At 35.3% G+C, this 22,096-nt stretch overlaps 1 protein-coding gene across 1 annotated transcript in view; it reads right to left on the reverse strand.

Moving 5' to 3' along the window:
- The window catches only part of DCBLD2 (discoidin, CUB and LCCL domain containing 2), an 81,010-nt gene that overhangs the window by 19,128 nt on the left and 39,786 nt on the right, over window positions 1-22,096 (reverse strand). The window contains exons 3-6 of the mRNA XM_069472528.1: window positions 15,767-15,904; window positions 3,049-3,100; window positions 715-787; window positions 287-420 (exon numbers count right to left, since the gene is read on the reverse strand). Coding sequence (XP_069328629.1) covers window positions 287-420; window positions 715-787; window positions 3,049-3,100; window positions 15,767-15,904 — 397 coding nt within the window. The remainder of the gene's footprint in view (window positions 1-286; window positions 421-714; window positions 788-3,048; window positions 3,101-15,766; window positions 15,905-22,096) is intronic.

Consider the following 22,096-nt stretch of genomic DNA (forward strand, 5'->3'; position numbering starts at 1 on the left):
ACTCTTACTCAGACTTCTTCAACACTTAGAAAGAAATCAATCACTCTTCCAAATGACTACCTTTTTGAAGAAGAACAAGCTAAGATAGTGTAACACTGCCTGTACTCTTCAAAGTAATCAGACATCAAGCACACACGAATGTGAGTGCTTATTGTCTAAATGTTATTTCATGAACACAACTGACAGTAATATTGCTGAGAGCTAGCTAGTCTCCAGCCCACCACCCAGCACGCTTATTATAAATAGCACATACATATATATATATAAATAGCATGTGTATACTTACACTATAGATGTGATGTTGTTAGCCAAAGAACTTTCATAGTATGGGATACCTTTACTAATAACAACACTGATTTGGCCACCCAAAATGTTTGACACTACTCCTGCATGCACACCAGCCATGCACAATGGCGAGGACTTAAAGGGAAGAAAAAGAAAAGATTAGTTTAAAATTTTTTTCTTGGTAATTCATAAACAAGACACTTCTACTTCCTCAAGAAATCAGTTGACCTGAGCAGTTTTCTCATAAATATAGATTACTGGTACTGTAACACAATAGATTTTTAGTAGGAGAGTAAAATATATTACTAATAAATAATTTCTGAAAAACAGAAAGATAAAGATACATATTAGATATACATCTAACTATTCTGGAGTTCTAAAAAAATAAAGTTGTATCACAACTTTAAAATAAGTCTATATCTAACTTACATCTCTATATCCATGAGGAATTGTTCCAGATATCTCTGCAAAAGGAAGCAGACAACCAGCTGGGCAGTACTTACTGAAAAATGAAAACAAGTAAAAAGTTATATAATGCTGTACTTTTGCGGGGGAACATCCTTCCCCCGCGAATATCACTATACACTTTTCAGTTCAATGTAAATATCATAATCTTCATTACCCTGAAAGAACCACAACTTCTAAAAAGCTCTTTCAGATCTTCTCCCATCCATACATAGATAATGTATTTTTACTCATACATTCTACATATCGTTTCGATTGTTTTACTTCATAATGAATGGTGGGTAGAATGGTAGACATATTTCTACTATAAGACCTATTCTTCATATTTTAATAGGTATATGATAATCTAATTTGTGGATAAACCATAATGTATTTTACCAACCTTCCATTGACTGAATTTAAGTTGCATGTGAAAAGGTTCATTCATTTATTCACCCACCCACCCACCCACTCAACATAGTTATCTGAATGTCTATTGTGTTGTCTACTGAGTGTTGGGCTGTGCTAGGGATTGGGTTTACAAAGGTCAACCAAATACGGCGCCGTCTTCACTGAGTTTATATTCCAGTGGTGGAAGAAGACATTAAACCAATATTTACATAAAGAATTCGATTTTGATTCTGACATGAAAAGAAGGCACTTGGAAATAACTGGGAGAAACCTAACTTAATAAAAGGAATATAATCATTCGGTAAACTTACTGAATTGCCAGGCAGCATCCTAAGTGCATCAGGTAATCCCCACAAGAACCCTACGTGGGAGATACTATTATTGTCCTCATTTTACAGATAAGGAAACTGAGAAACTGTATGCCCAGGCCACACGGCTGGCAGGTGGCAGATGGGCCCCAGAGTCTGTGCTCTCACATGGAACTCTGCACCACCTCAGGCAGGAATGGGCCCTGAGGAAGTGAAGCCTCAGCAGAGAGCTCACGGATGTCACGGGAACAAGTGGTGGGACATGCACGCCAATCAGAAGCACGAGCACGCCCATGAGCCGGGAGGGCCTTGGGGTGTGGGTGTAAGTGAGGATGGCAGTGCCAGCAGACCGCAGCGAGCAAAGGTAAGTTCAGCTGGAGAGAAAGGCAGGGGCCGATCATGCCGAGGCCTTGTGGGCTATGGCGAGGAGTCTGGAATATATGTCTAAGTAAAAATAGGAGGACAGTAAAGCATTCTGACGGCTTACATACATAATCCAATTAATATTTTTAAAGAAGATTATTCTGGCTCTAAGGAAGCAAAGAGATTATAAGGAATCATGAGTGGAACCTGGGACACCGTCAGGCAGACAGTGTGGCAGCCCCGAGAGGACCGACAGGAGCCTGGATTTGGGTGATGGTGGAGCTGGAGAGTGGAGGGAGGGCTTGACCCTCTGGCAGGGCTGCCTACCGTACCCCGGTGCCAAGGTTACCCCAGCTGACTAGGGCTCCCTCAAATGCTGAAGAGGGCACCCTTCCTACACAGAGAAACCATCTTTGAAAACAAAATTAAGGTTCTTATGAAGGCAGTGGTAGTGAGCTGGGAGGAGGTTAGTGAGATGGGTCTTAAAAGATGCGAATGATTTTGTCAAGCAGAGAGGAATAGAGTGATTCTAGATAAAAACTCTCAGAGCTCAGGGCAGTGTAAATAATCCAGAGCCATTTCAGCATGGAGAAAATCAGATGAGAATGGAAAAATGGCCCAAGGACTACTTTTAAAGGACTCTGAAGACCAGGCTAAGTAAGCTGGACAAATTTTTAATCATAATAAGGAGTTTCTCAAGATCTTTAAGCAGGGAAATGATCAGATATATATTTTAGAAAAGAACTTAACAGCAGTGTGAATGGCAGAATAAAGCAGCAAATGTTAGAAATGGGAAATCAGTTAGAAGTTAATACTAATCTAGGCAAGAAACAAAGGCACAAAGCAGACAAATAGTAGCAGAAATGCTACTTTGGTAAAAACACTGAAGAATTCTATAAAAGCCAAACTGTCCTGTTCCCTTTTTTGAGAAAAGATAAATAGCTTTTCTGCTTTTATTAGCAGTTTTATCAGATTTTGAAGAGCAACTTAGTTCTACTTTTAAAACATATTAAAATTATACTTTCATTTTGGAGAAGATCTAAATACTACAATGAAAGCAAAATTTAAATGTAGCAACCAAATGGCTTTACATAAGCTCTAATTTATTGGAGTCTTGGAACAATGATTATGTGCTATACCATATATGCATGAATTTTAAGTGTTCACAGAATAAGAATGTAGAAGTGGAAGAAGAGCAACATTTAAGCAATAAAAAAGGTCACAAACGTGTTCATACCTGAACTCAGGTTCCAAAAAATTGGATGCAGTGTCCAAACAAGTAATCAGATCTAGAAAAAACAAAAATAAAAAACTGATTCAATTAATACACAGATTTACTCTTGCTGAAACACCAAGTGTTTCAGAATTTCAAATCATATTATTCTTTTTCAAAAATTTATTTTCATTATTATTTTTTTTTAGGGACAGGGTCTTGCTCTGACAGGTTGGAGTTCAGCGGCATGATCATAGTTCACTATAGCCTTGAACTTCTGGGTTCAAACTATCCTTCTGCCTCAGCCTCCTGAGCAGCTCGGACTACAGCTGTGGCTAATTATTATTGTTAGTTTTTTCTTTTTTGTAGAGACAGTTTCTTGCTATGTTGCCCGGGCTGGTATCAAACTCCTGGCCTCAAGCGATCCTCTAGGCTTAGCCTCCCAAGGTGCTGGGATTATAGGCATTAGCCACCATGACTGACCCCAAATGTACTGTTCTAATTTTCCAGATCTCAACAGCATCTCAAGGTGGTATTAAAAACTTTACAAATTTTTGTAACTCACAATTTCTTTCTGATTTTAAGTTTCTTTATTTTTAGAGCTATGTCTCCCAACACTATTAATATTTACTACCACATCACCTCATGAAGTCACATATCATATATATAGAACATGCATAGGTAAGTAATATTTACAGCCTTAAAGTGGCTTGTGTAAAATGCAGCTCCCAAAACACACACAAAAAATATTTCTTGGTTACTATATAACTAAAAATGATTCTTTGCTGTTTATACACAAGGAAAACAATGTCCAAAAAAAAGGTGAGTTAATTTTGTGGCTCTAACTGCCTGGTATTCAGAATCTGGTCCACAGACAGGACTAGCAGCATCAGCACCTTCTGGGATTGTAATAGAAATTCAAATTCTTGAACCTCGTTCAGATTTATAGACTCTCTGGAGGTGGGACCCAAAAATCTGTTTTAACAAGTCTTCCAGGTAATTTCTTAAGGTGGAGAAGCACTGCTCTGTAGAAAACAAAACTTTTAAAATTTAACATTCTCTACCTAGAAATCAATACATCTGAATAAGAGCTACCCTGCCTCTTATTAAGACCTAGTTGATAGGCTATGTAAAATGTGGCTTTTGGTCAAAAAAACCTTTTCAATGATATGCTCTTAAGATAAAAAGCAAAGCCCTCACAACTCAGCCCACAGGGTCTCGAAGTGCCTGCCCCACCTAACTCTCCAGTCCCCTGTGTACCCATAGTGGCTTCTCACCACTCTGGCCTTTTTTTGGTCCCTCCTGGCACTCTTGGTCTTTGGAAGGCTTTCCCCCTCCCCCTTAGCCTCGCTGACTCTTCTCAAAGACCTCACCTTAACTGTCACTTCCTCACAGAAGCTGTCCCTCACTTTCACAAGTCAAACCCCTTTAGTACATAGTAGGTACTTAAGTTTTGTTTGTGAGTTTTAATGAAGAGATGACTATTATATGTTCTCATAGTGCCATGTGTCATGCAAGACTGATTTGTTGAATTATAGAGTTATAAACAACATTGTTCTATAATGCCTAGTCCTAGGACAGAGACTGAGGCTGTTTGTCCTCAGCTTTATATTGCCAGCAGCAATCACAGTGTATGGTGTACAGGAGGCTTTCAATGAACATTTATTAAATTAATGGATGAAAAGAAGTTTCTGATTGTTAGCATGTTTGGCTAAGTCCAATTATTTACTAACTCATAGGGAGGAAAACCTGCAAGAAGACTGAAGGCAATCACAAAAATAAGTGATTTAAAGAACTGCGTGTCAAGGGTGGCCAATATGTCAGTGGAGATAGCACACAGCATACTTCTAAGATCACTGACGGTATGTAAATATTTGTTAAATTAATGGCTCCTGCAGCAAGTACAGGATGATCATTCTATTTTATGGTAATGAAGAAATTTTGTGTTTATTATCCAAATGAAATGTGTCTTGAAAGAACTAGAGCATAATAATTGTGTTATACTAATAGGAAAGTGGTATTTTGAGAGCAGTTGTATAGATTAGTAACTATATACCATAGGCATTTGAATGACAATTAAGTTTTAGGAGCTTAAGAGGGTATAGGTCTGAACAGGGGTTCACTACTATCTAGCTGACCAACTGGGAAAAGCAGACAAACTGAATTACCTATGCTCTAGTTACTCCTCTCAATCTTTGCACAGCATCAATGAGAATAGATTTTCCACTTTCCTGCTCCACCAAAAGAATTTCCAACTTCTAAGATTAGAAGTTGAACTTCTAAGATTAATAGCCTAGATGAAAAGGTAGTGTGTGGTCCAATATGGCGTTCAAACCCCAAGATGACTGCCAGCTGGCCCCATTATCTTTAGGTCACATGCCAGAAAGCTGGTCAACTGCGGATGTATTTGACCAGAACAGAGCTTTGGTTGTAAGTCCATGCAGTGCTGAAACTCCACATTATGCCATGCAAATGTGCAACTCACTGACCTTGCTCTCAAATTCCAAAAGAGCTCTTTAAGAGGAAAATAAGAATTCAAAATAGATAGCTACAAGGAGAGCCAAGAAGACTGAAGACAAAAAAGCCAGCCACGGTCACACGCTTCGAGGTTTACAACCCCATAAAGGCAAAGAAAACAACATCAAATTAAGCAGGGAATTAAGCAGCTTTAAAATGTGTCTCTCTTGAAAGCTTTATGCAACTAAACAGCCTTCCAGAAAACTGCCATCACTACTGTGCTCCCAGCTAACAAGAACACAGTCTGGGCAAGATGAATACAGAATAAAAGAAGCCATCTCCCTCAGAGACTTCTACATGAATGGATAAGAAGTTATTATAATCAATGAGATAGAACTGAGAGTCAATGGAATAGAATTGTGAGTCTAGAAATAAACCCTCAAATTTACGGTCAATTGATTTTCAACAAAAGTGCCAAGACAATTCAGTGCAGGGGAAGAATAGCCTTTTTCACAAATGATGCTGGGACAACTGGATACCCTCATGCAAATGAATGAAATTGAACCCCTACCTGACACTACATACAAAAATTAACTCAAAGCAGACCTAAACTTAAGAGCTAAAACTGTAACACTTTTAGAAGAAAATATAAATCGTGACCTGTAGTGGTTTCTTAGATACGACATCAAAAGCACAAGTAGCCAAATAAAAATAGATAAATTGAAGTTCATCAAAATTAAAGACTTTTGAACTTCAAAGGACACTATCAAGGAAGATAGGCAGGCCGGGCACAGTGGCTCATACCTGTAATCCTAGCACTCTGGGAGGCAGAAGTGGGAGGATTACTTGAAGCCAAGAGTTCAAGACCAACTTGAGCAAGAATGAGAACCTGTCTATACAAAAAATAGAAAAATTAGCTGGGCATGGTGGTGCACACCTGTAGTCCCAGCTACTGGGGAGGCTGAGGCAGGAGGATGGTTTGAGCCCAAGAGTTGAAGGCTGCAGTGAACTATGAGGACACCACTGCACTCTAGGCCAGGGCAACAGAATCAGACTCTGTCTTAAAAAAAAAAAAAGAAAGAAAGAAAGAAATGGAAAAAGGTCTAAGCATTTTCCAAAAATCAAACACATATACAAATAAATAGAATGAAGGCTTTGCCAATTTATACTCCCACCAAGAGTACATGAGAGAGGGAGGTCATTTTTTTTGAAACAAAAGATGTTAACATTTTACTAAAGAAAAACAAGTTTACGTGCTCTGAATTATTTACAGCACAAAATTATTTCAAAATGACTATCTTACTCCCCCCTCAGATGTGAGAGCATGGACACATTGGCAATTGAGGTACCAGTTTTAGAATATAGAGTATGGCCCCTGTCACTAATTAGGGGACATTAAAAGAACATACAGAGGCGGGACAAGGCAGTTAGTGTTTTTGGGTATAGTTTCAGTCAGCAATGAAAAAGTTCTGGATTGATGGTAACTGTTACAACAACAATGTAAATGTACTTAACACCACAGAACTACATTTACAAATGGTTAAAATGGTAAACTATATGTATATTTTACCACGACATTTTTAAAAAAGCATATGTAGCAAAAATCCTCCTAAAGTAAAGATCCACATGTATCTAGCCTGATGCTTTGTAACCGTTTCTCTCTGGTGTATTTGCAATTTGAAAGTTGCAAAATGATTAGGTAACCAGCGAAGTAACTCGCTTGCCTTGTGACTGCTGCATCCTTGGTGCCTAGAACAGTGCCTGGCATGGAGTATCCAGTAAATATTTGTATACATGAATGAGTGAATGAATGAAGATATTATCATGGGGGAAATGATCAGTAGGGCTCATTAACTACATTCCCAAGCAGAAACAGCCATTAAATTAATTAGAATAGTAAGTAATGGTAACAGTCATTTAAAGACCTAAAGTATGAAGAGTGGGTCTAGAAGGGCTGAAAATACATTTTATCATGGTCATGACCCTAAAAAGGGTTAAAAATCACTTTCAGTAATCTGTTTAATAAGGGAAGAAAATGGCAATATAATTACCATAAAAGTATTAGTGCTTGAGTCACCTTGAAAATTCATGTATTTGGAACACTGGGGTCACTGTCAATGTCAGATAAGTGAAGCATTCTATTTGATAGTCACAAGAAAATCAAGTGCAGTGAAGTCAAAATGAAAAATGTTCTTTTCTGAAACTTAAAAAGGGATACAAATTTATTTTCAAGTGCTGTATAACTTCAAAGTTAATTACTGATACATTAATATTATTTTCACTAACTTAGCATTTCCTTTAATGATGAACATACGCTAAGATTCAAATCTGTCTTTGTAAAGGCATACACATACATATATACATATTTGTAATTAAACTTTGAATAAAATTTAAATTTTTAATTAAAAAAAAAAAAGAAAGCCCACAGAATGGGAGAAAATATTTTCAGATCATATATACCATAAGGGTCTAGTTTGCAGAATTCATAAAGAACATTATGACATGACATTAAAGAGACATATTAACTAATTAAAAAATGGGCAAAGGACCTGAACAGCTATAGAAGATACATAAATGGCAAATAAACACATAAAAAGATGCTCAACGTTATTATCCATCAGGGAAATGCAAATCAAAATCACAATGAGATACCACTGTACACCCACTAGGATGGTGAGAATCAAAAGACAGATAGCAAGCATTGGCAAGGATATGGAGAATTTGGAACCCTCACACACTGCTAGTGGAATTGTAAAATGGTCCCAATTGTAAAATGGAATTGTAAAATTTGAAAAATTGTCTAGCAGTTTCTTAAAAACTTCAACATAGAGTTAGCATAGGACCAAGTAATTCTGCCATTAATAGGTTAAATCCAAGAGAATTGAAAACATTCGTCCCCACAAACATTTGTACACAAACGTTCATGAACTGGTCAATGGACACACAAAATGTGGTATATTCATGCAGTGGAATATTATTTGGCCATAAAAATAAATGAAGTACTGATATGTGCTACAACATGGATGAACTTTGAAAACATGGTAAGTGAAAGAAGCCAGTAACAACATACCACATACTATATATACTATATAGTATATACCATATACTATACTACTTATATGAAACAGGCAAATCTATAGAGCCAAAAAGTAGAATAGTGGTCACTTAGGAGGTGAGAAATGGGGAATAACTGTTACTAACTATAGAGTTTCTTTTGGTGTGATAAAAATGTTCTAAAATCGACTGTAGTGATGATTGCACAACTCTGAATATACTTGAAAATTAATGAATTGTATACTTTAGGAGAATTGTATGTTGTGTATGTCGTGTGAATTATATCTCAATAGAACTGTTATAAAATTTTTAAAAATAAAGAAAAAAGCTATCATAGAAGTAATAACAATTTCCTTTCATATACAATACATCTGCATTGATGCATGAAATAAAGCCTAATAAAGAGCCAGGGCTGGCAGTTCAGTCATTTATTCATTTAGCAAATATTTAATAAACATCTATTATGACCAGGTGTTGTTCTAGGCATGGGATAAAGAACAAAGAATAACCGGATAAAAACTCCTGCATATGGGGAATGTGCCTCCAGTGTGAGGTAAGAGAAAATAAATATTAGTGAGAAAAACACATAGTATGTGAGAAGATGATGAATAGTTTAGAAAAATAGAGAGCAAGAAGGTCAGGGAAAGTTAAGGAGTTGCAATTTTAAGTAGAGTGGTCAGGTTAGACCTCACTGTAAAGGCGACATTTGAATAAAACTCTAAAATAGGTGAGAAGTGAGATATGAGGTGTGCGGATCTGAGAATGGGCAGTGGGAATCAAAGAAAGGCCCTGGGTGGGAACATGCCCAGCATGTCTGAAGCCACAGTGAATAAGGAGAAAATAAGTGAAGTCAGGCAAGCCATGGGAAGCCAAATCCCATAGGGTCTGGGAAGGGCATTTGGTAGAGATGGGACTCTATTTTTAATATGATCACATTGAATGCTGGATTGAGATTAGACTGAAGGGGAGGAAAGAGCAGAAACGAGGTCAGTAAGAAATTTCTCGCCATAACTGGGGTAAAAGCTGGTGGTAACTTGAACTAGAGTGGTAGTAGTGGAGCTGTTAAGATGTAGTCGGATTCTGATTTACGTACACGTGGCAGATGGATATGAAGTTTGATAGAAAAAGAGGAGTCAAAGGCACACTAAACTTTTGAACTAAGCAACTTAAAAGATGAACTTATTATATATAATGTGCTTAGATTATAATAATAAATACTAACAAAGCACTCAATTATCATGCTTGATCCACTTCAACATGTCCTATAATGCCATAAAATCAGTGATATGTTCAAAGTGCAGGGCAGTAGATAATTTACTACATTTTTAACTAAGAGCCTCTGCATATAATTGTTTTTGGTAATTTTAATGAAACATTTAATACACACAAAAGACTATACCATATGTGTTACTACACAAAATACTAAGTCTATGTTTTTCATTTGGGTGCTCTGGACAAGAGAGAGCGACAGCAGTACTAAGCAGAATGCCCGGGGGTTCTACTGATGCAGACTGGCATTCTCTCTTTTCCTTGCATAACCCCCAAAAGAATCAGCATTTACCGTGTCACTAGTCTCAACCATAGAGTCTAACCCAAAGTGAGTGTAATCATAATCCCTATAAAAAGAACTTCCATCCTTCCCCATTACCTGCCTTCCTTAATCCTAGAAGGCTTTCTAGAAGAGGCCGGCTCACATGGGGCTTTGAAGTCAGCATAATGTGATTGTGAGGAAGAGCATGAGAGAATACAAAGATGAAGGTAAACTGATAGTCAACAACAGGATGAAAAATTTCAGGGTTTTCTTAATGAAGACACTAATATCAGACATTCTAAGACAGCCACAAACTTAGCTATATCATTATCAGCCATAATTGATACGCACAGTTTTTTTTTAATTTAAAGTACAGTTTAAAAATTTTCCAACACGTAACTGCAAAGGCTAGAGAACTTTATAACTCCTCCATGAAATATTTATTTAAACATGAAATATTATGATGACCCATACATAATACCATGAAAATATAAATATTTTGTATGTTAAAAAAACCAGTTAAAAAGTAAGCACATTGGTCACTATCTTAGACATATTTTTGATTGACAGTGTTGGCTATTTCTGAGACTGCAAGATTGTGAAATATATTCATTACAATTTTCCACCAATTAATACTCTGTTTTGTATTCTTAATTGAAAAAGACTCTCAGTAATGTTAGTGCCCAACACTTACAACAGTATAAAACCAACTATATTAGCTGCAGCGTATAATTTTTGCTGTGTTGAAGCCACTTGACTTGGTTCTTTTAAAAATCCATTTATTTCTAAACTAAGGCCTGAGTGCCTGTATTTATTCTAACTCAAGAAAGCATAAAATACTACTCCTAAATTACTATATTTGTTTATTGGAAATAAGGAAACATACGAAGACTCAAGAAAATGTATACCTACAAATCCTCTCCTTTATTTGCTCCAAAATACTTTAAATAACCAATTTCCTAGAGCCTTAAGGAGCATGTTGTCTTGCTTTCATAATTCACACCTTGTCAGTAACCTTGACTTTTAAGTCTGAGGACAGATAATTTTGTTCAAGTGCTACAGGATGTAGGATAAGCCTGGTCTTGCTGCTAAATTCTCCTGATGATATTATTGTGTGATCTTAGGACTAATTCCTTGTTTCCATGATAGGAATCTGGTACTGATTTGTACAATCTGCAATTTTGTTAAAAGAAATTCACATACATATCACAACATAATTTATTGTTATTCAGAGTTATCTAATATTTACTAAATACCAGATACTATAACTAGGTATTTTTTTTTTTTTTTTTTTACCTCTCCTCTCCTTTTACAAATTTTGTGTTTCTCTAAGAAATATTACAATGCCATCTATGGAAGCAGAGTCCACAGTACAAGTTCAGGAAAAAATTTCTCAGATGAAAATAATTAATGTTTTCCGGCCGGGCGCGGTGGCTCACGCCTGTAATCCTAGCACTCTGGGAGGCCGAGGCGGGTGGATTGCTCAAGGTCAGGAGTTCGAGACCAGCTTGAGCGAGACCCCATCTCTACTAAAAATGGAAAGACATTATATGGACACCTAAAAATCTATATAGAAAAAATTAGCCGGGCATAGTGGCGCATGCCTGTAGTCCCAGCTACTCGGGAGGCTGAGGCAGTAGGATCGCTTAAGCCGAGGAGTCTGAGGTTGCTGTGAGCTAAGCTGACGCCACGGCACTCACTCTAGCCTGGGCAACAAAGTGAGACTCTGTCTCAACAAAAAAAAAAAAAAAAAAAAAGGAAGAAAATAATTAATGTTTTCTTATGGATGATGTATGCATGGCTCAGTTGCCTAAGCAAAACCCCAGTAGTCAGATAGGCTATATTGTTAACATATTGTTAACTACGTCGAATCAAATGCTTTCTACACCTAAATTTCCAATATTAAAAAATAAATATAAGACATAGCACAATTCCTTTGTGACCTACGCAGTACCTAGGACACTAATAAACACATTAGTATTTATAAATGGTGAAGGATATAGCCATTGTATAGCACGAGACAGCACTCCTAAGGTACTAAAAAAGTGAAAGACACAAAAAACACTAAAATCATTAAGGTGCTCTTCAGGTTGTTTGTATGTCAGCTTGGAATAAACTCTATCCCATAAGTTGAATTGCCTCTTTTGGTTAACACCATCTTAAATTAATTCTGTTTTAAATTCTCTTTCTCTACAAAATTGGTAACACTTTGCTCATCAGCACCTTTGTTCTACAAATTGACACCAAACTACAAATATTTTTCTGCATGTTAACTATGCACACATTATGTATATTCATTTGTGTGTAAATATGTACATATCTAAAGATATCAATGTAAACTGAAATTTCATTAATAAAATCTTACTAAGATTAGTTTAATAGTGTAAGAGTTTTAAAATGTTTGCCGGATACAATGACAAAAATTTGGAACACAATATAAAAATTACAAATAGAAACCTAGCTAAGTGTAGTACTTAAAACATATTCTATAAACATGTTTACTGTCTTACTGTACAGTTAAGACAGCAAGCAACTAAGGAATTCACACTTTATTTTCAAAACCAAAAACATTCCATGAAGAAAAAATATTAACAGTTACAGAAATTTGGACTCTATTAGAAAGGAATTCTCTATTCAGCCCTACGTTTCATTTATAAGTTAATGTAATCTAATGTAAGATGGAAGAAATGGAAAATATTTGCAAAAAAATGTGGTCAAAGAGTGTAGCAATCAGAAAATTTTTATAATATTGGTGTTAATTCTAAAAATAATCCACCATATAGCAACAATATCCTGTCAAATGGGAATATTTTCCAGGCTCAGCTGTTCACAAGTCTTACGTGCACTGACATCAGATTCTAAGGGATGTCAGACAATGAATAAGTTATTTATGAATTCCAATTAGGAAGTACATTAATATCTACCTTGTGTCATTTTATATCACCTGAAATTTTAAACTAGTTGCTATTTTTCTCCAGAAAATGAAGGCAAACTTCAGATTGAATACTACAAAATTCTGGATTGGTGAAATCTAAAGTAATGAGGCTTACCATTGCCTTTTAAGTGTTGATTTCATGTTCTCCAAAAAGCAAACCAGGCTTATCGCTTTTCAATCATGTGTGTACACACACACACCTCAGTTATGGTGCATACAAATAAATACTGCCTTGAAGCTTTCATGCAAATGTATTAAAAGATATGTCTTCTGATTTCACTGTACTATAACTAGAACAACTTAAAAAAATCATCATCCAGAATAATCCTAGAAATGTTGAGGTCTTCCTAGAAAGTGACCATCATTGAATAGAGATTCAAAAACAGGAATTTAATTCACTCATTTATTAAACTCATTTTATTTTTCAAGTCCAATGGTAAATGCTATGTTTTAAATCTATTGTTTAGAATGAAATGTCAGTAGCATTTATTATTACTAGATTAAAAGATCTGAGTTAGTAAGTTTGGACCACTGAGTTGTTGGTTCAGCCTCTCTCAATAAGACCATAGGGGATTCTCTTTATAGAATTTCTAAACAGTGGTTGCCAGTATTAATGTCCAAGATACCTCAAAGGTCCACATGCATCTTCAATTTTTCAGAAAGTCTAGCTGGAATTTGATGGGATTATATCAACTTGGAGTGGAAATACTAGTCCTCTCATAAATTTTAGAAGTTTCATATTCATATTTATATATGCATCTTTACTTGCTACCCAGTGGTGAAATGAGAACTTTTCCTTTCATTAGTTCAAATACAATCTTCCAAAAATGAGGTTTACAGGTGGAAATGAAAAGAGATAACTGGTAATGAAAAAGGCTGGACACTCCTGCTCAAAGATCATTAAAAATAGAAAAAAAAAAATTCATAAAGTTTTATAAAAAGTTTAGTAAAAACTAGAAACAAAATTGGAAGAGGACACTAGATACCACGTCCTAGACATAAGCTGGGCATCACAATAGTTCAGAGCTTCATCAAAGAGGGCTTCCTTATGTTCAAAGTAACCACAACTTAAACTCCAGCAGGATAAGTCCTAATTTTTTGAAATGTTTCCTTGTAGAAGATATGTCTGATTCCAAAGTCTTTTAAAACTGACATAACTCTGGAGAGTTAATGAGACCTCTTAATTCAATAATCTCTGACCTGGTCTCCTCTAACTGCCTCTCAATGGGCTTCCCTGCATTTATTCTTACTTTTCCTTGACCTACTCTTCACAGAGCAAGGAAAACTATAAAAACAAACAAAAACATACATCCAGTCACACACTACTCTGGTCTAACAGCTTCCACACACTCTTAGGAAAAAGCTCCAACCCTTACATTTTCTATGAGGTTCAGAATGAGCCCTACTCAGCCTCCACTCACTCTAGCTACACTGGCTTTTTGCCAGTTCCCCCAAAGCTCCTTCCCACCATAAGGCCTTTGCACCTGTGTTCTCTTCCCTAGAATGTTCTTCCTTCCTTGTCTGATCGGAACCTCCAAGTAATCCTTCAGTTCTCAGCTTAAAAGTGACTTACTCAGGAAAGCTCTGCTCTTTATCATTCTTCCACTCCCTGAATACCTCTGCCTTCCTTTCATTTGCAGGATTCTTTCATCATACTTATATCATAATTGCAATTAAGTAACCAAATGTTTAATGTCTGTTTCCAATGCTGTGGTGTGAGCCCCATGAAGGTGTCGTCGTGGTGTTTGTCTCATTTACTGCTGTTTCTCCAGTACCAAGCGGGGAGCAGGAAATAAGGCATCTAGGGAATATAATTTTGCAATGGGCTCTTGCACAAGATAATGAAAATTTATCTTACACAAAAACATGACTCTATCAGCAATGTGGACTCTAACATTAACAAGTCTTTGTGAAATGGAACAAACGAGTTAGCTGTTAAAGCAAGATTTTTCACAATCTTTTAATTCCCAAATACTCTAAATCTTCAACTAGACTTCTAAGCTGGGACATGTCATGTTCCTTGAAAATATCCATGGAATTCACTGTGGCAGCTAAGTTTCCTAGATGGAAACACACTGAGGATCTCAACCAAAGCCAACCAGCCTTTAGATGAATGAGTCGTTACAAGAAACTGTGACTGAAAGGCCACACAAGAATAAGTATAAGAAATTCAACTAGTGTTCTGAATATAGTTTAACCCATTCACTCTAGTTCAAATAAAACAAATACTTGATGAATGGGATAAGGCGTGCAAAAAAAAAAAAAACTTTTAATTTTTCCCCCCTTCAGACTCTAAACATTAGCAATTCAGAAAATACCTCCCGTTTATTTTGTACTATCTCAGCAATCCCCAGGGTAGTCCTGGTGATATGAGACTATTCTTTGAAAAGAACGGTAATATTGTCTTTAACACAGAACCATATAATGGTAAACTGTGGATAATAAAGCCTTAAATTGATATGATACATTTCAATAATTTATAAATTTTTAAAAAGCTATTATAGTTAGTGTTCCAATTTTCTAAAAGTGAAAAAATCAGCAAAGGGAGGGAAGTATTAAATATGGACTTTATATAAAAATGAATATACTTTTTAATTTTTGGAATTCTGAAACTGCTCTAATTTTATTTGTCAAATTTATATATGTGTTATTAACTATTCAGTCTTTCTGCTCTATTCCAATTTCAGATAACAGGTAAAGAAACATTCCATTTTTGTTATTAGAAATTGCAAAATGTAGGAACCATTGTATAAGGTGAAAATTACCTTGTTTCTCTATGACTGAGTATGAGGCCAAAAATCCTCGTCCAGAGACATGGATTCCACTCATGAACAGCACGGTAATTTCATTGCTTTTGGATTCAATTGAATGGTTCATTTGCAACCCGAGACCACAGTATTTGCCTAGGAATGAAAGAAAAGCCGATATTTGGTGAGAGTCTTATGAAGTCAATAATATTTGCAATGTAGATAACAGAATCAGAATGATATACCAAACCGGGTATTAAATTAGTATAATTACTAGAATGCTTAATGATTAAAAATCATATTATTCTGGAGAAAAAAATAAATGCCAAGTAATAACTATTCAAATGATTCAAAAGATAAAACAGTGGAGACATCACTGACCTTACGAAGATCAACTTCCTGTGAAACACATGTATACTCTTTAAAACAAGGGAACTATTAAAAGATTAACTTAAAACATTTCACACAGGCAAGTGGCTCACAGATGAATCAATGGTTAATCAGTTATATTCTTAACATCAGTCCCTCAGGGCCCCCTAGATTCCTGGCCTTAATACACTTCTCAAGCCTTTTTCGGACCTACTCAATTTTTCTTCTGAGGATTGTTGGACTTCTGGTGAATATCTCTTTAGGTGATCATGTCGGGTCACATGGCCTTAAATATACATGATCTGATAACTCACGAACTTAAACTTTCATCTACAGCCTTCTCCTTGAACTTCAGATTTATATATTTAACTGCCTGCCTAACTTCTATCTTGTAATGTCTATCAGATATGTAAAAAAATAACATGTCCTCAGTACAAACCTAAAAAAGAATTAAAGCAAGATAGCCACCAATAAACAATAAAAATGGATTTTCTTATGTGCTTGGTAACTTGTCTAACTAATTCTGAATCAGGAGTTCCAAAAATGTTTTAAGCTTCAGCAACATCACTTGAATAAGAGTAATGTGGACTTCCAGGGATATCATTTTCAAGAATAATACTTTATTTTTTACAAAGAAAATCCTCAGAAATCAACAACAAACCCCACCAGAACTAGTAAAGAAGCACAGCAAAGTCACAGGATCAATACACAAAAAATCAATTGTATTTTCAAATATGCTAGTGACAATCTAAAATGAAATTTTAAAAACTCCAGCCATAATAGTATCAAAAAGATTAAAATATTTAGAAATAAGTTTTAAAAAGAAGTTCAAAATCAGTATACTGAAAAATATAAAACAGTGCTGAGAAAAACTGCAGAAGAACTAAATAAATCAGATACTAATTTCATGTACAGGAAGACTCAATATTGTTAAGATGTCACTTCTCCCTAAATTGATGTATTTTATTTAATGCAATCCCTATCAAAATTCTAGTGGGCTTTTAAAAAAAAAGAAATTAACAAGCTGATCCTAAAATTTATATGGACGTGCAAGACACAGAATAGTCAAAATAATTTTAGTAAAGAAGTTGATGGACTTACATTACCTGATTTTTAAACTTAGTGTAAACCTACAGTAATCAAGACAGTGGGATACTATAAGGACATATATATATATATATATATATATATGTTATTTTTATATATTTACATGTATGTGTTTGTGTGTGTGTATATATATATAAAGAATATAAATAAAATACCTAGACTTGTACTTCAGTATCTGTGGGGGACCAGTGCCAAAACCTCCTGTAGATACCAATATCCACAGATTCTCAAGTCCCTAATATAAAATGGTATAGTATTTGCATATAAACTATGCACATTCTCCCATATATTTTAAGTCATCTCTAAATTACTTATAATACCTAATACCATGTAAATAGTTGTTAAACTTTATTTAGAGAATAATGATGAGAAAAAAAAGTTTGTACATGCTCAATTTCTTAAGCATGCATAGGCTCAATTTTTTTTCTTCTGAATTTTTGATCTGCGGTTGGTTGAATTCACAAATGTGGAACCCGTGGATACAGAGGGCCAATTGTATATTATAACATATATATTAAGTCGTGTGTCACAATGACACGGATACATTCTGAGAAATACATTATTAGGTGATTTTGTCCTTGTGTAAACATCATAGAGTGTGCTTACACAAACCTAGACAATACAGCCTACCACACACCTAGGCCACACAGTATAGCGTCTATTGCTCCTAGGTTCCGAACCTGTATAGCATGCTACTGTACTGAATGCTGTAAGCAACTGTAGCACAATGGTTAAGTATCTGTGTATTTAAACATGTCCAAACACAGAAAAGGTACAGCAAAAATATGGTATAAAGATTAAAAATGGTATATCTGTATAGGGACGTTCCATTATAATCCTAAGCGACCACTATCATATATGTGATTCATCATTGACCAAAATGTCGTTATGTGGCTAATGATTGTATTTCATTCGCACGTGCGCGTGTGTGTATGTGTGTGTATACTTCAGTGGAGCAGAACAGAATCCAGAAATAAAAATAAATCCATATATATGGTCAATTGATTTCTTTTTGTTTAAGAGATGGGGTCTCACTCTGTTGACCAGGCTACAGTGCAGTGGTGTGATCATAGCTTACTGTAGACTTAAACTCCTGGCCTCAAGAGATCCTCTTGCCTTAGCCTTCCAAAGTGCTGGGATTACAGGCATGAGCCACCGTGCTTGGCCTGGTCAATTAATTCCTGACGACAGTGTCAAGGTATCTCAATAGGAGAAGGATTGTCCTTTCAACAAATGTACTAAATCAGCTGGATATAAATATGCAAAAACAAAATGAACTTAGAATTTTACAACATATATAAAAATGAAGTCAAAATGGATCATAGGCCTAAAGGTAAGAGTTAAACTTATAAAACTCTTAAAGAAAACAAAGGAGAAATATTTCTGACTTTGGGCTAAGCAAAGGTTCCTTAGATTGGACACAAAAAACCACAATCCATTAAAGAAAAAATGTATAATTTGGAGTTTATCAAAATTAAAAATGTTTGCTCTTCAAAAGACATCATTAAGAAAAATGAAAAGACAAGACTGGGAGAAAATATTTGCAAAATATTTACCTAACAAAAGACTCATATCTGGAATACATAAAGAATTCTTGCAACTCAATAAGATAATCAATCCAATTTTTTTAAATAGGCAAAAGATTTGAATAAGACACTTACAACATAGAAGGTATACTATGACAAGTAAGCACATAAAAAGATGCTTGACAGCATCCATCATTAGGGAAAAGTATATTAAAAATATAATGAGATATAACTATATGCCCAATAGAATGGCTATATTCAAAAAGATTGATAATATACCAAGTATCGGTGATGATGTGGAGAAACTAGAACCTTCACATACTGCTGATGGGAATATAAAATGGCACAGCCAGTTTTGGTAAACTGTTTGGCAGTTTCTAAAAAAGTTAACCATAAACATATATTTATCATAGAGCCGAGCAATCCACTTCTAGTTATCTATCTAAGAGGAAAGAAAATATGTCCACAGAAAGACTATGCAAATTCTCACAGCAGCATTACTCATATCTGCCTCAAACTGAAATAATTTTTCATCAACTAGTCAATAAACAAAATGTGGTATATATCCACACAAAGGAACACTACTCAACAATAAAAAGGAACTACTGATACATGCAACAAAATAGATAAACCTGAAAAACATTTTGCTAAGTGGAAGAAGCCATTTACATATTTCTAGAAAAGGCAAAAAAAAAAAAAAAAATAGTGACAGAAAGCAGAGCAGCAGCTGCCTTGGATTTTTGTGATGTTTTCACAGCTGTATAATTTACTGAAACTCACGCTATACATTTAAAACAGGTGAATTTTATGGTATGTAAATTATATCACATAAAGCTTATAAAAATACAAACACTGAAACAATTTTTATTGCAATAAATCATCAGGTGTTAATGATTTTGTTGTCATTGTTTTATGCAAAGAAAAACTAGGTCACCGAATTAGATGCTTCAGAGATCTACTCCAAGTCCCTCATTTGACAGCTGAAAAAACCAAAAATCATACAGATAACTGGATTGCCTAAAGTGACACTGCTTGTTAGAGGTGAAGTCAGTCCAGAATCTAGGTTCTTGTTATGGCAGGAATGTTTTTATGAATCCCTCAAATTCATATGTTGAAAATGCCAAGCCCCAACGTCATGTTTTTTGAAGATGGGGCCTTTAGGAGGTAATTAGGTCATGAGGGTGGAGCCCCAATGAATGAGATTAGCACCCTTAGAAGAAGAGAAACTTAAGAGAGCTTGCTCGCTCGCTCTGCTCTCCTTCATTTGAGGCCACAAGACGATGACCACCTGTAAACCAGGAAGAGTGCCCTTCCCAGACACCAGATCTGCTGGCACCACCATCTCGGACTTCCACCCTCCAGAACTATGACTGTTGTTTAAACTGCTCGGTCTATGGTATTTTTGTTATAGCAGCACAAACAAAGACAGTTCTCTAACTTGTTCCATGCTTTTTTCCTTCTACACACCACTCACCAGTAATGGAGTTAATGATGCTTCCCATGTGAAGAGAAGCATTTGATAACCCCATGACTTCTCTCCCACAGTAGGTGACCAATGATATACTTGGGGAGTACCTCAGGGCCCACGGTGGCCCAGCTGCTCTCTCCATTCCATAGCAACAATCTTTTTGCTTTTCCCCTCATCATTTCATCAACAATCTCACCCCCTAACTAAATTAGTAAATATTTCAGTTTGTCTTTTGGTATAAATCACCTAAACATCTCATAATGCTACCTTTGCCCTTAACTGTATTATTAGTTAAATCTATGCCATCTTCATTTTGGGATGACTATTTGCTGAGACTGACCCTATTCTTTCCAATTTTTAAATAGGTCAACATTTTAAAAAGATTATAAACAAGTAGAATTGTGAAATTTAGCCAGAATTTTTAAAATAAACTATTCCCTAAAACTGCTTTTCTGACCCACTGAAAAAGTAGTACATTTTAAATAAATTTTATATTTGCTCTTTTATGTAAATATATCTAAAATCAGCCAATTCCTCTCCTTTTTTCAGAAAATAAGAACAATTTAACCCTAAGTTCACAACGGCAGTTGCCAGTTAAAGCAAAGCAACAAAGTGAAACAAAAAAACCTCCAAATTCTGAAATGTCCAACATTGTCCATAAGATTTCACATAAACCTTTTCTTTCAAGATATATTCTCCAAAGCATTATAATTTCTTAATTATTGAAATAACTAACCTTATGCATAAGTGACAATTTTGTCAGAAATTTTAGGATGAACAGGGAAACTAGTTTGCTCTGAGAATAATCTCAGGCCTACATATCAGTGGAATAACAAAGATAAAAACATTTTCTAGTCTACATATCATTGTGTTTTAGAAATTTTTTTCCTCAGCTTCTAAGTTAAGTTCAATTTTTTCTGTCTTGCATTCAGACTGACCTGATGTAACTTGAGAAAGAAAAGTCCCTGAAGTAAATTTTCTTCCCTTACCGACATAGAAAACATGCTGTAGGTCTTGTGGGTCATCAGCACGGAGGCCTGGATACTGGAGAGGGTTTGGCTGCAGAGGGAACTTGAACAGCAGTGAGTTAGGGAAGTCTCAGAAAAGTGCTTAGGACCCACGAAAACACCAAAGGAGATAGAGTTAAGGGTCTCAGGAAAATGTGATAGGGGCTAGAACCATTAATGTCTTAAAATAATTTCATCCGAGGGATTTATGCAACTATTTACTGTGGAAATTTAAATTTCTAATTTTCACATATTTTAGGTAATGATACAACAGATTTGTTCATATGTACAGTTTTTTCCATATTTAAAATGATTAAGGTCAGATTCTCTGAAATGAAGTTAGAGTCATGTTACTTTCCAAAAAAATTATGTTGATTTATACTACTCCCATCAATATAGGTGAGTTTTTATTTCAAGGCAGCCTTATTGCCATTTTTTCCCTGTTTATAAATGCTTAAAAATCTATAAACATCACAAAAATTTAGAAGAACATAAAGAGAAAAAAGTATTCATCCTTATATATCCTATCACACAGTGATAACCACTAACAACACTTTGGAGGGTATCTCTCTGTGCCTCAGCTTTCTACATATGATAAATGAAAACAATAATATTAGTATTTATCTCATGGGTTTATAGTTATTGAACATAAATGTATGTATGTGTGTACACACACAAGCACAGTACTGCTCATGTGTCTGTTCATTCATCCATTCATTCATATTCTTTCTCCAACTTTAACATCTATTATTACTAAACTCCTTTTCAGAAAAGGCTGAACTTATTTATTTCCCCTCCCCAAGTAGTACTAGAGATAAAAGAAACAGATAACTTGTTATTTTCTTGATTAATTCACAAAGCTAAACTTTTC

Source organism: Eulemur rufifrons, chromosome 7, assembly GCF_041146395.1.
Source record: "Eulemur rufifrons isolate Redbay chromosome 7, OSU_ERuf_1, whole genome shotgun sequence".
Classification (NCBI taxonomy): domain Eukaryota; kingdom Metazoa; phylum Chordata; class Mammalia; order Primates; family Lemuridae; genus Eulemur; species Eulemur rufifrons.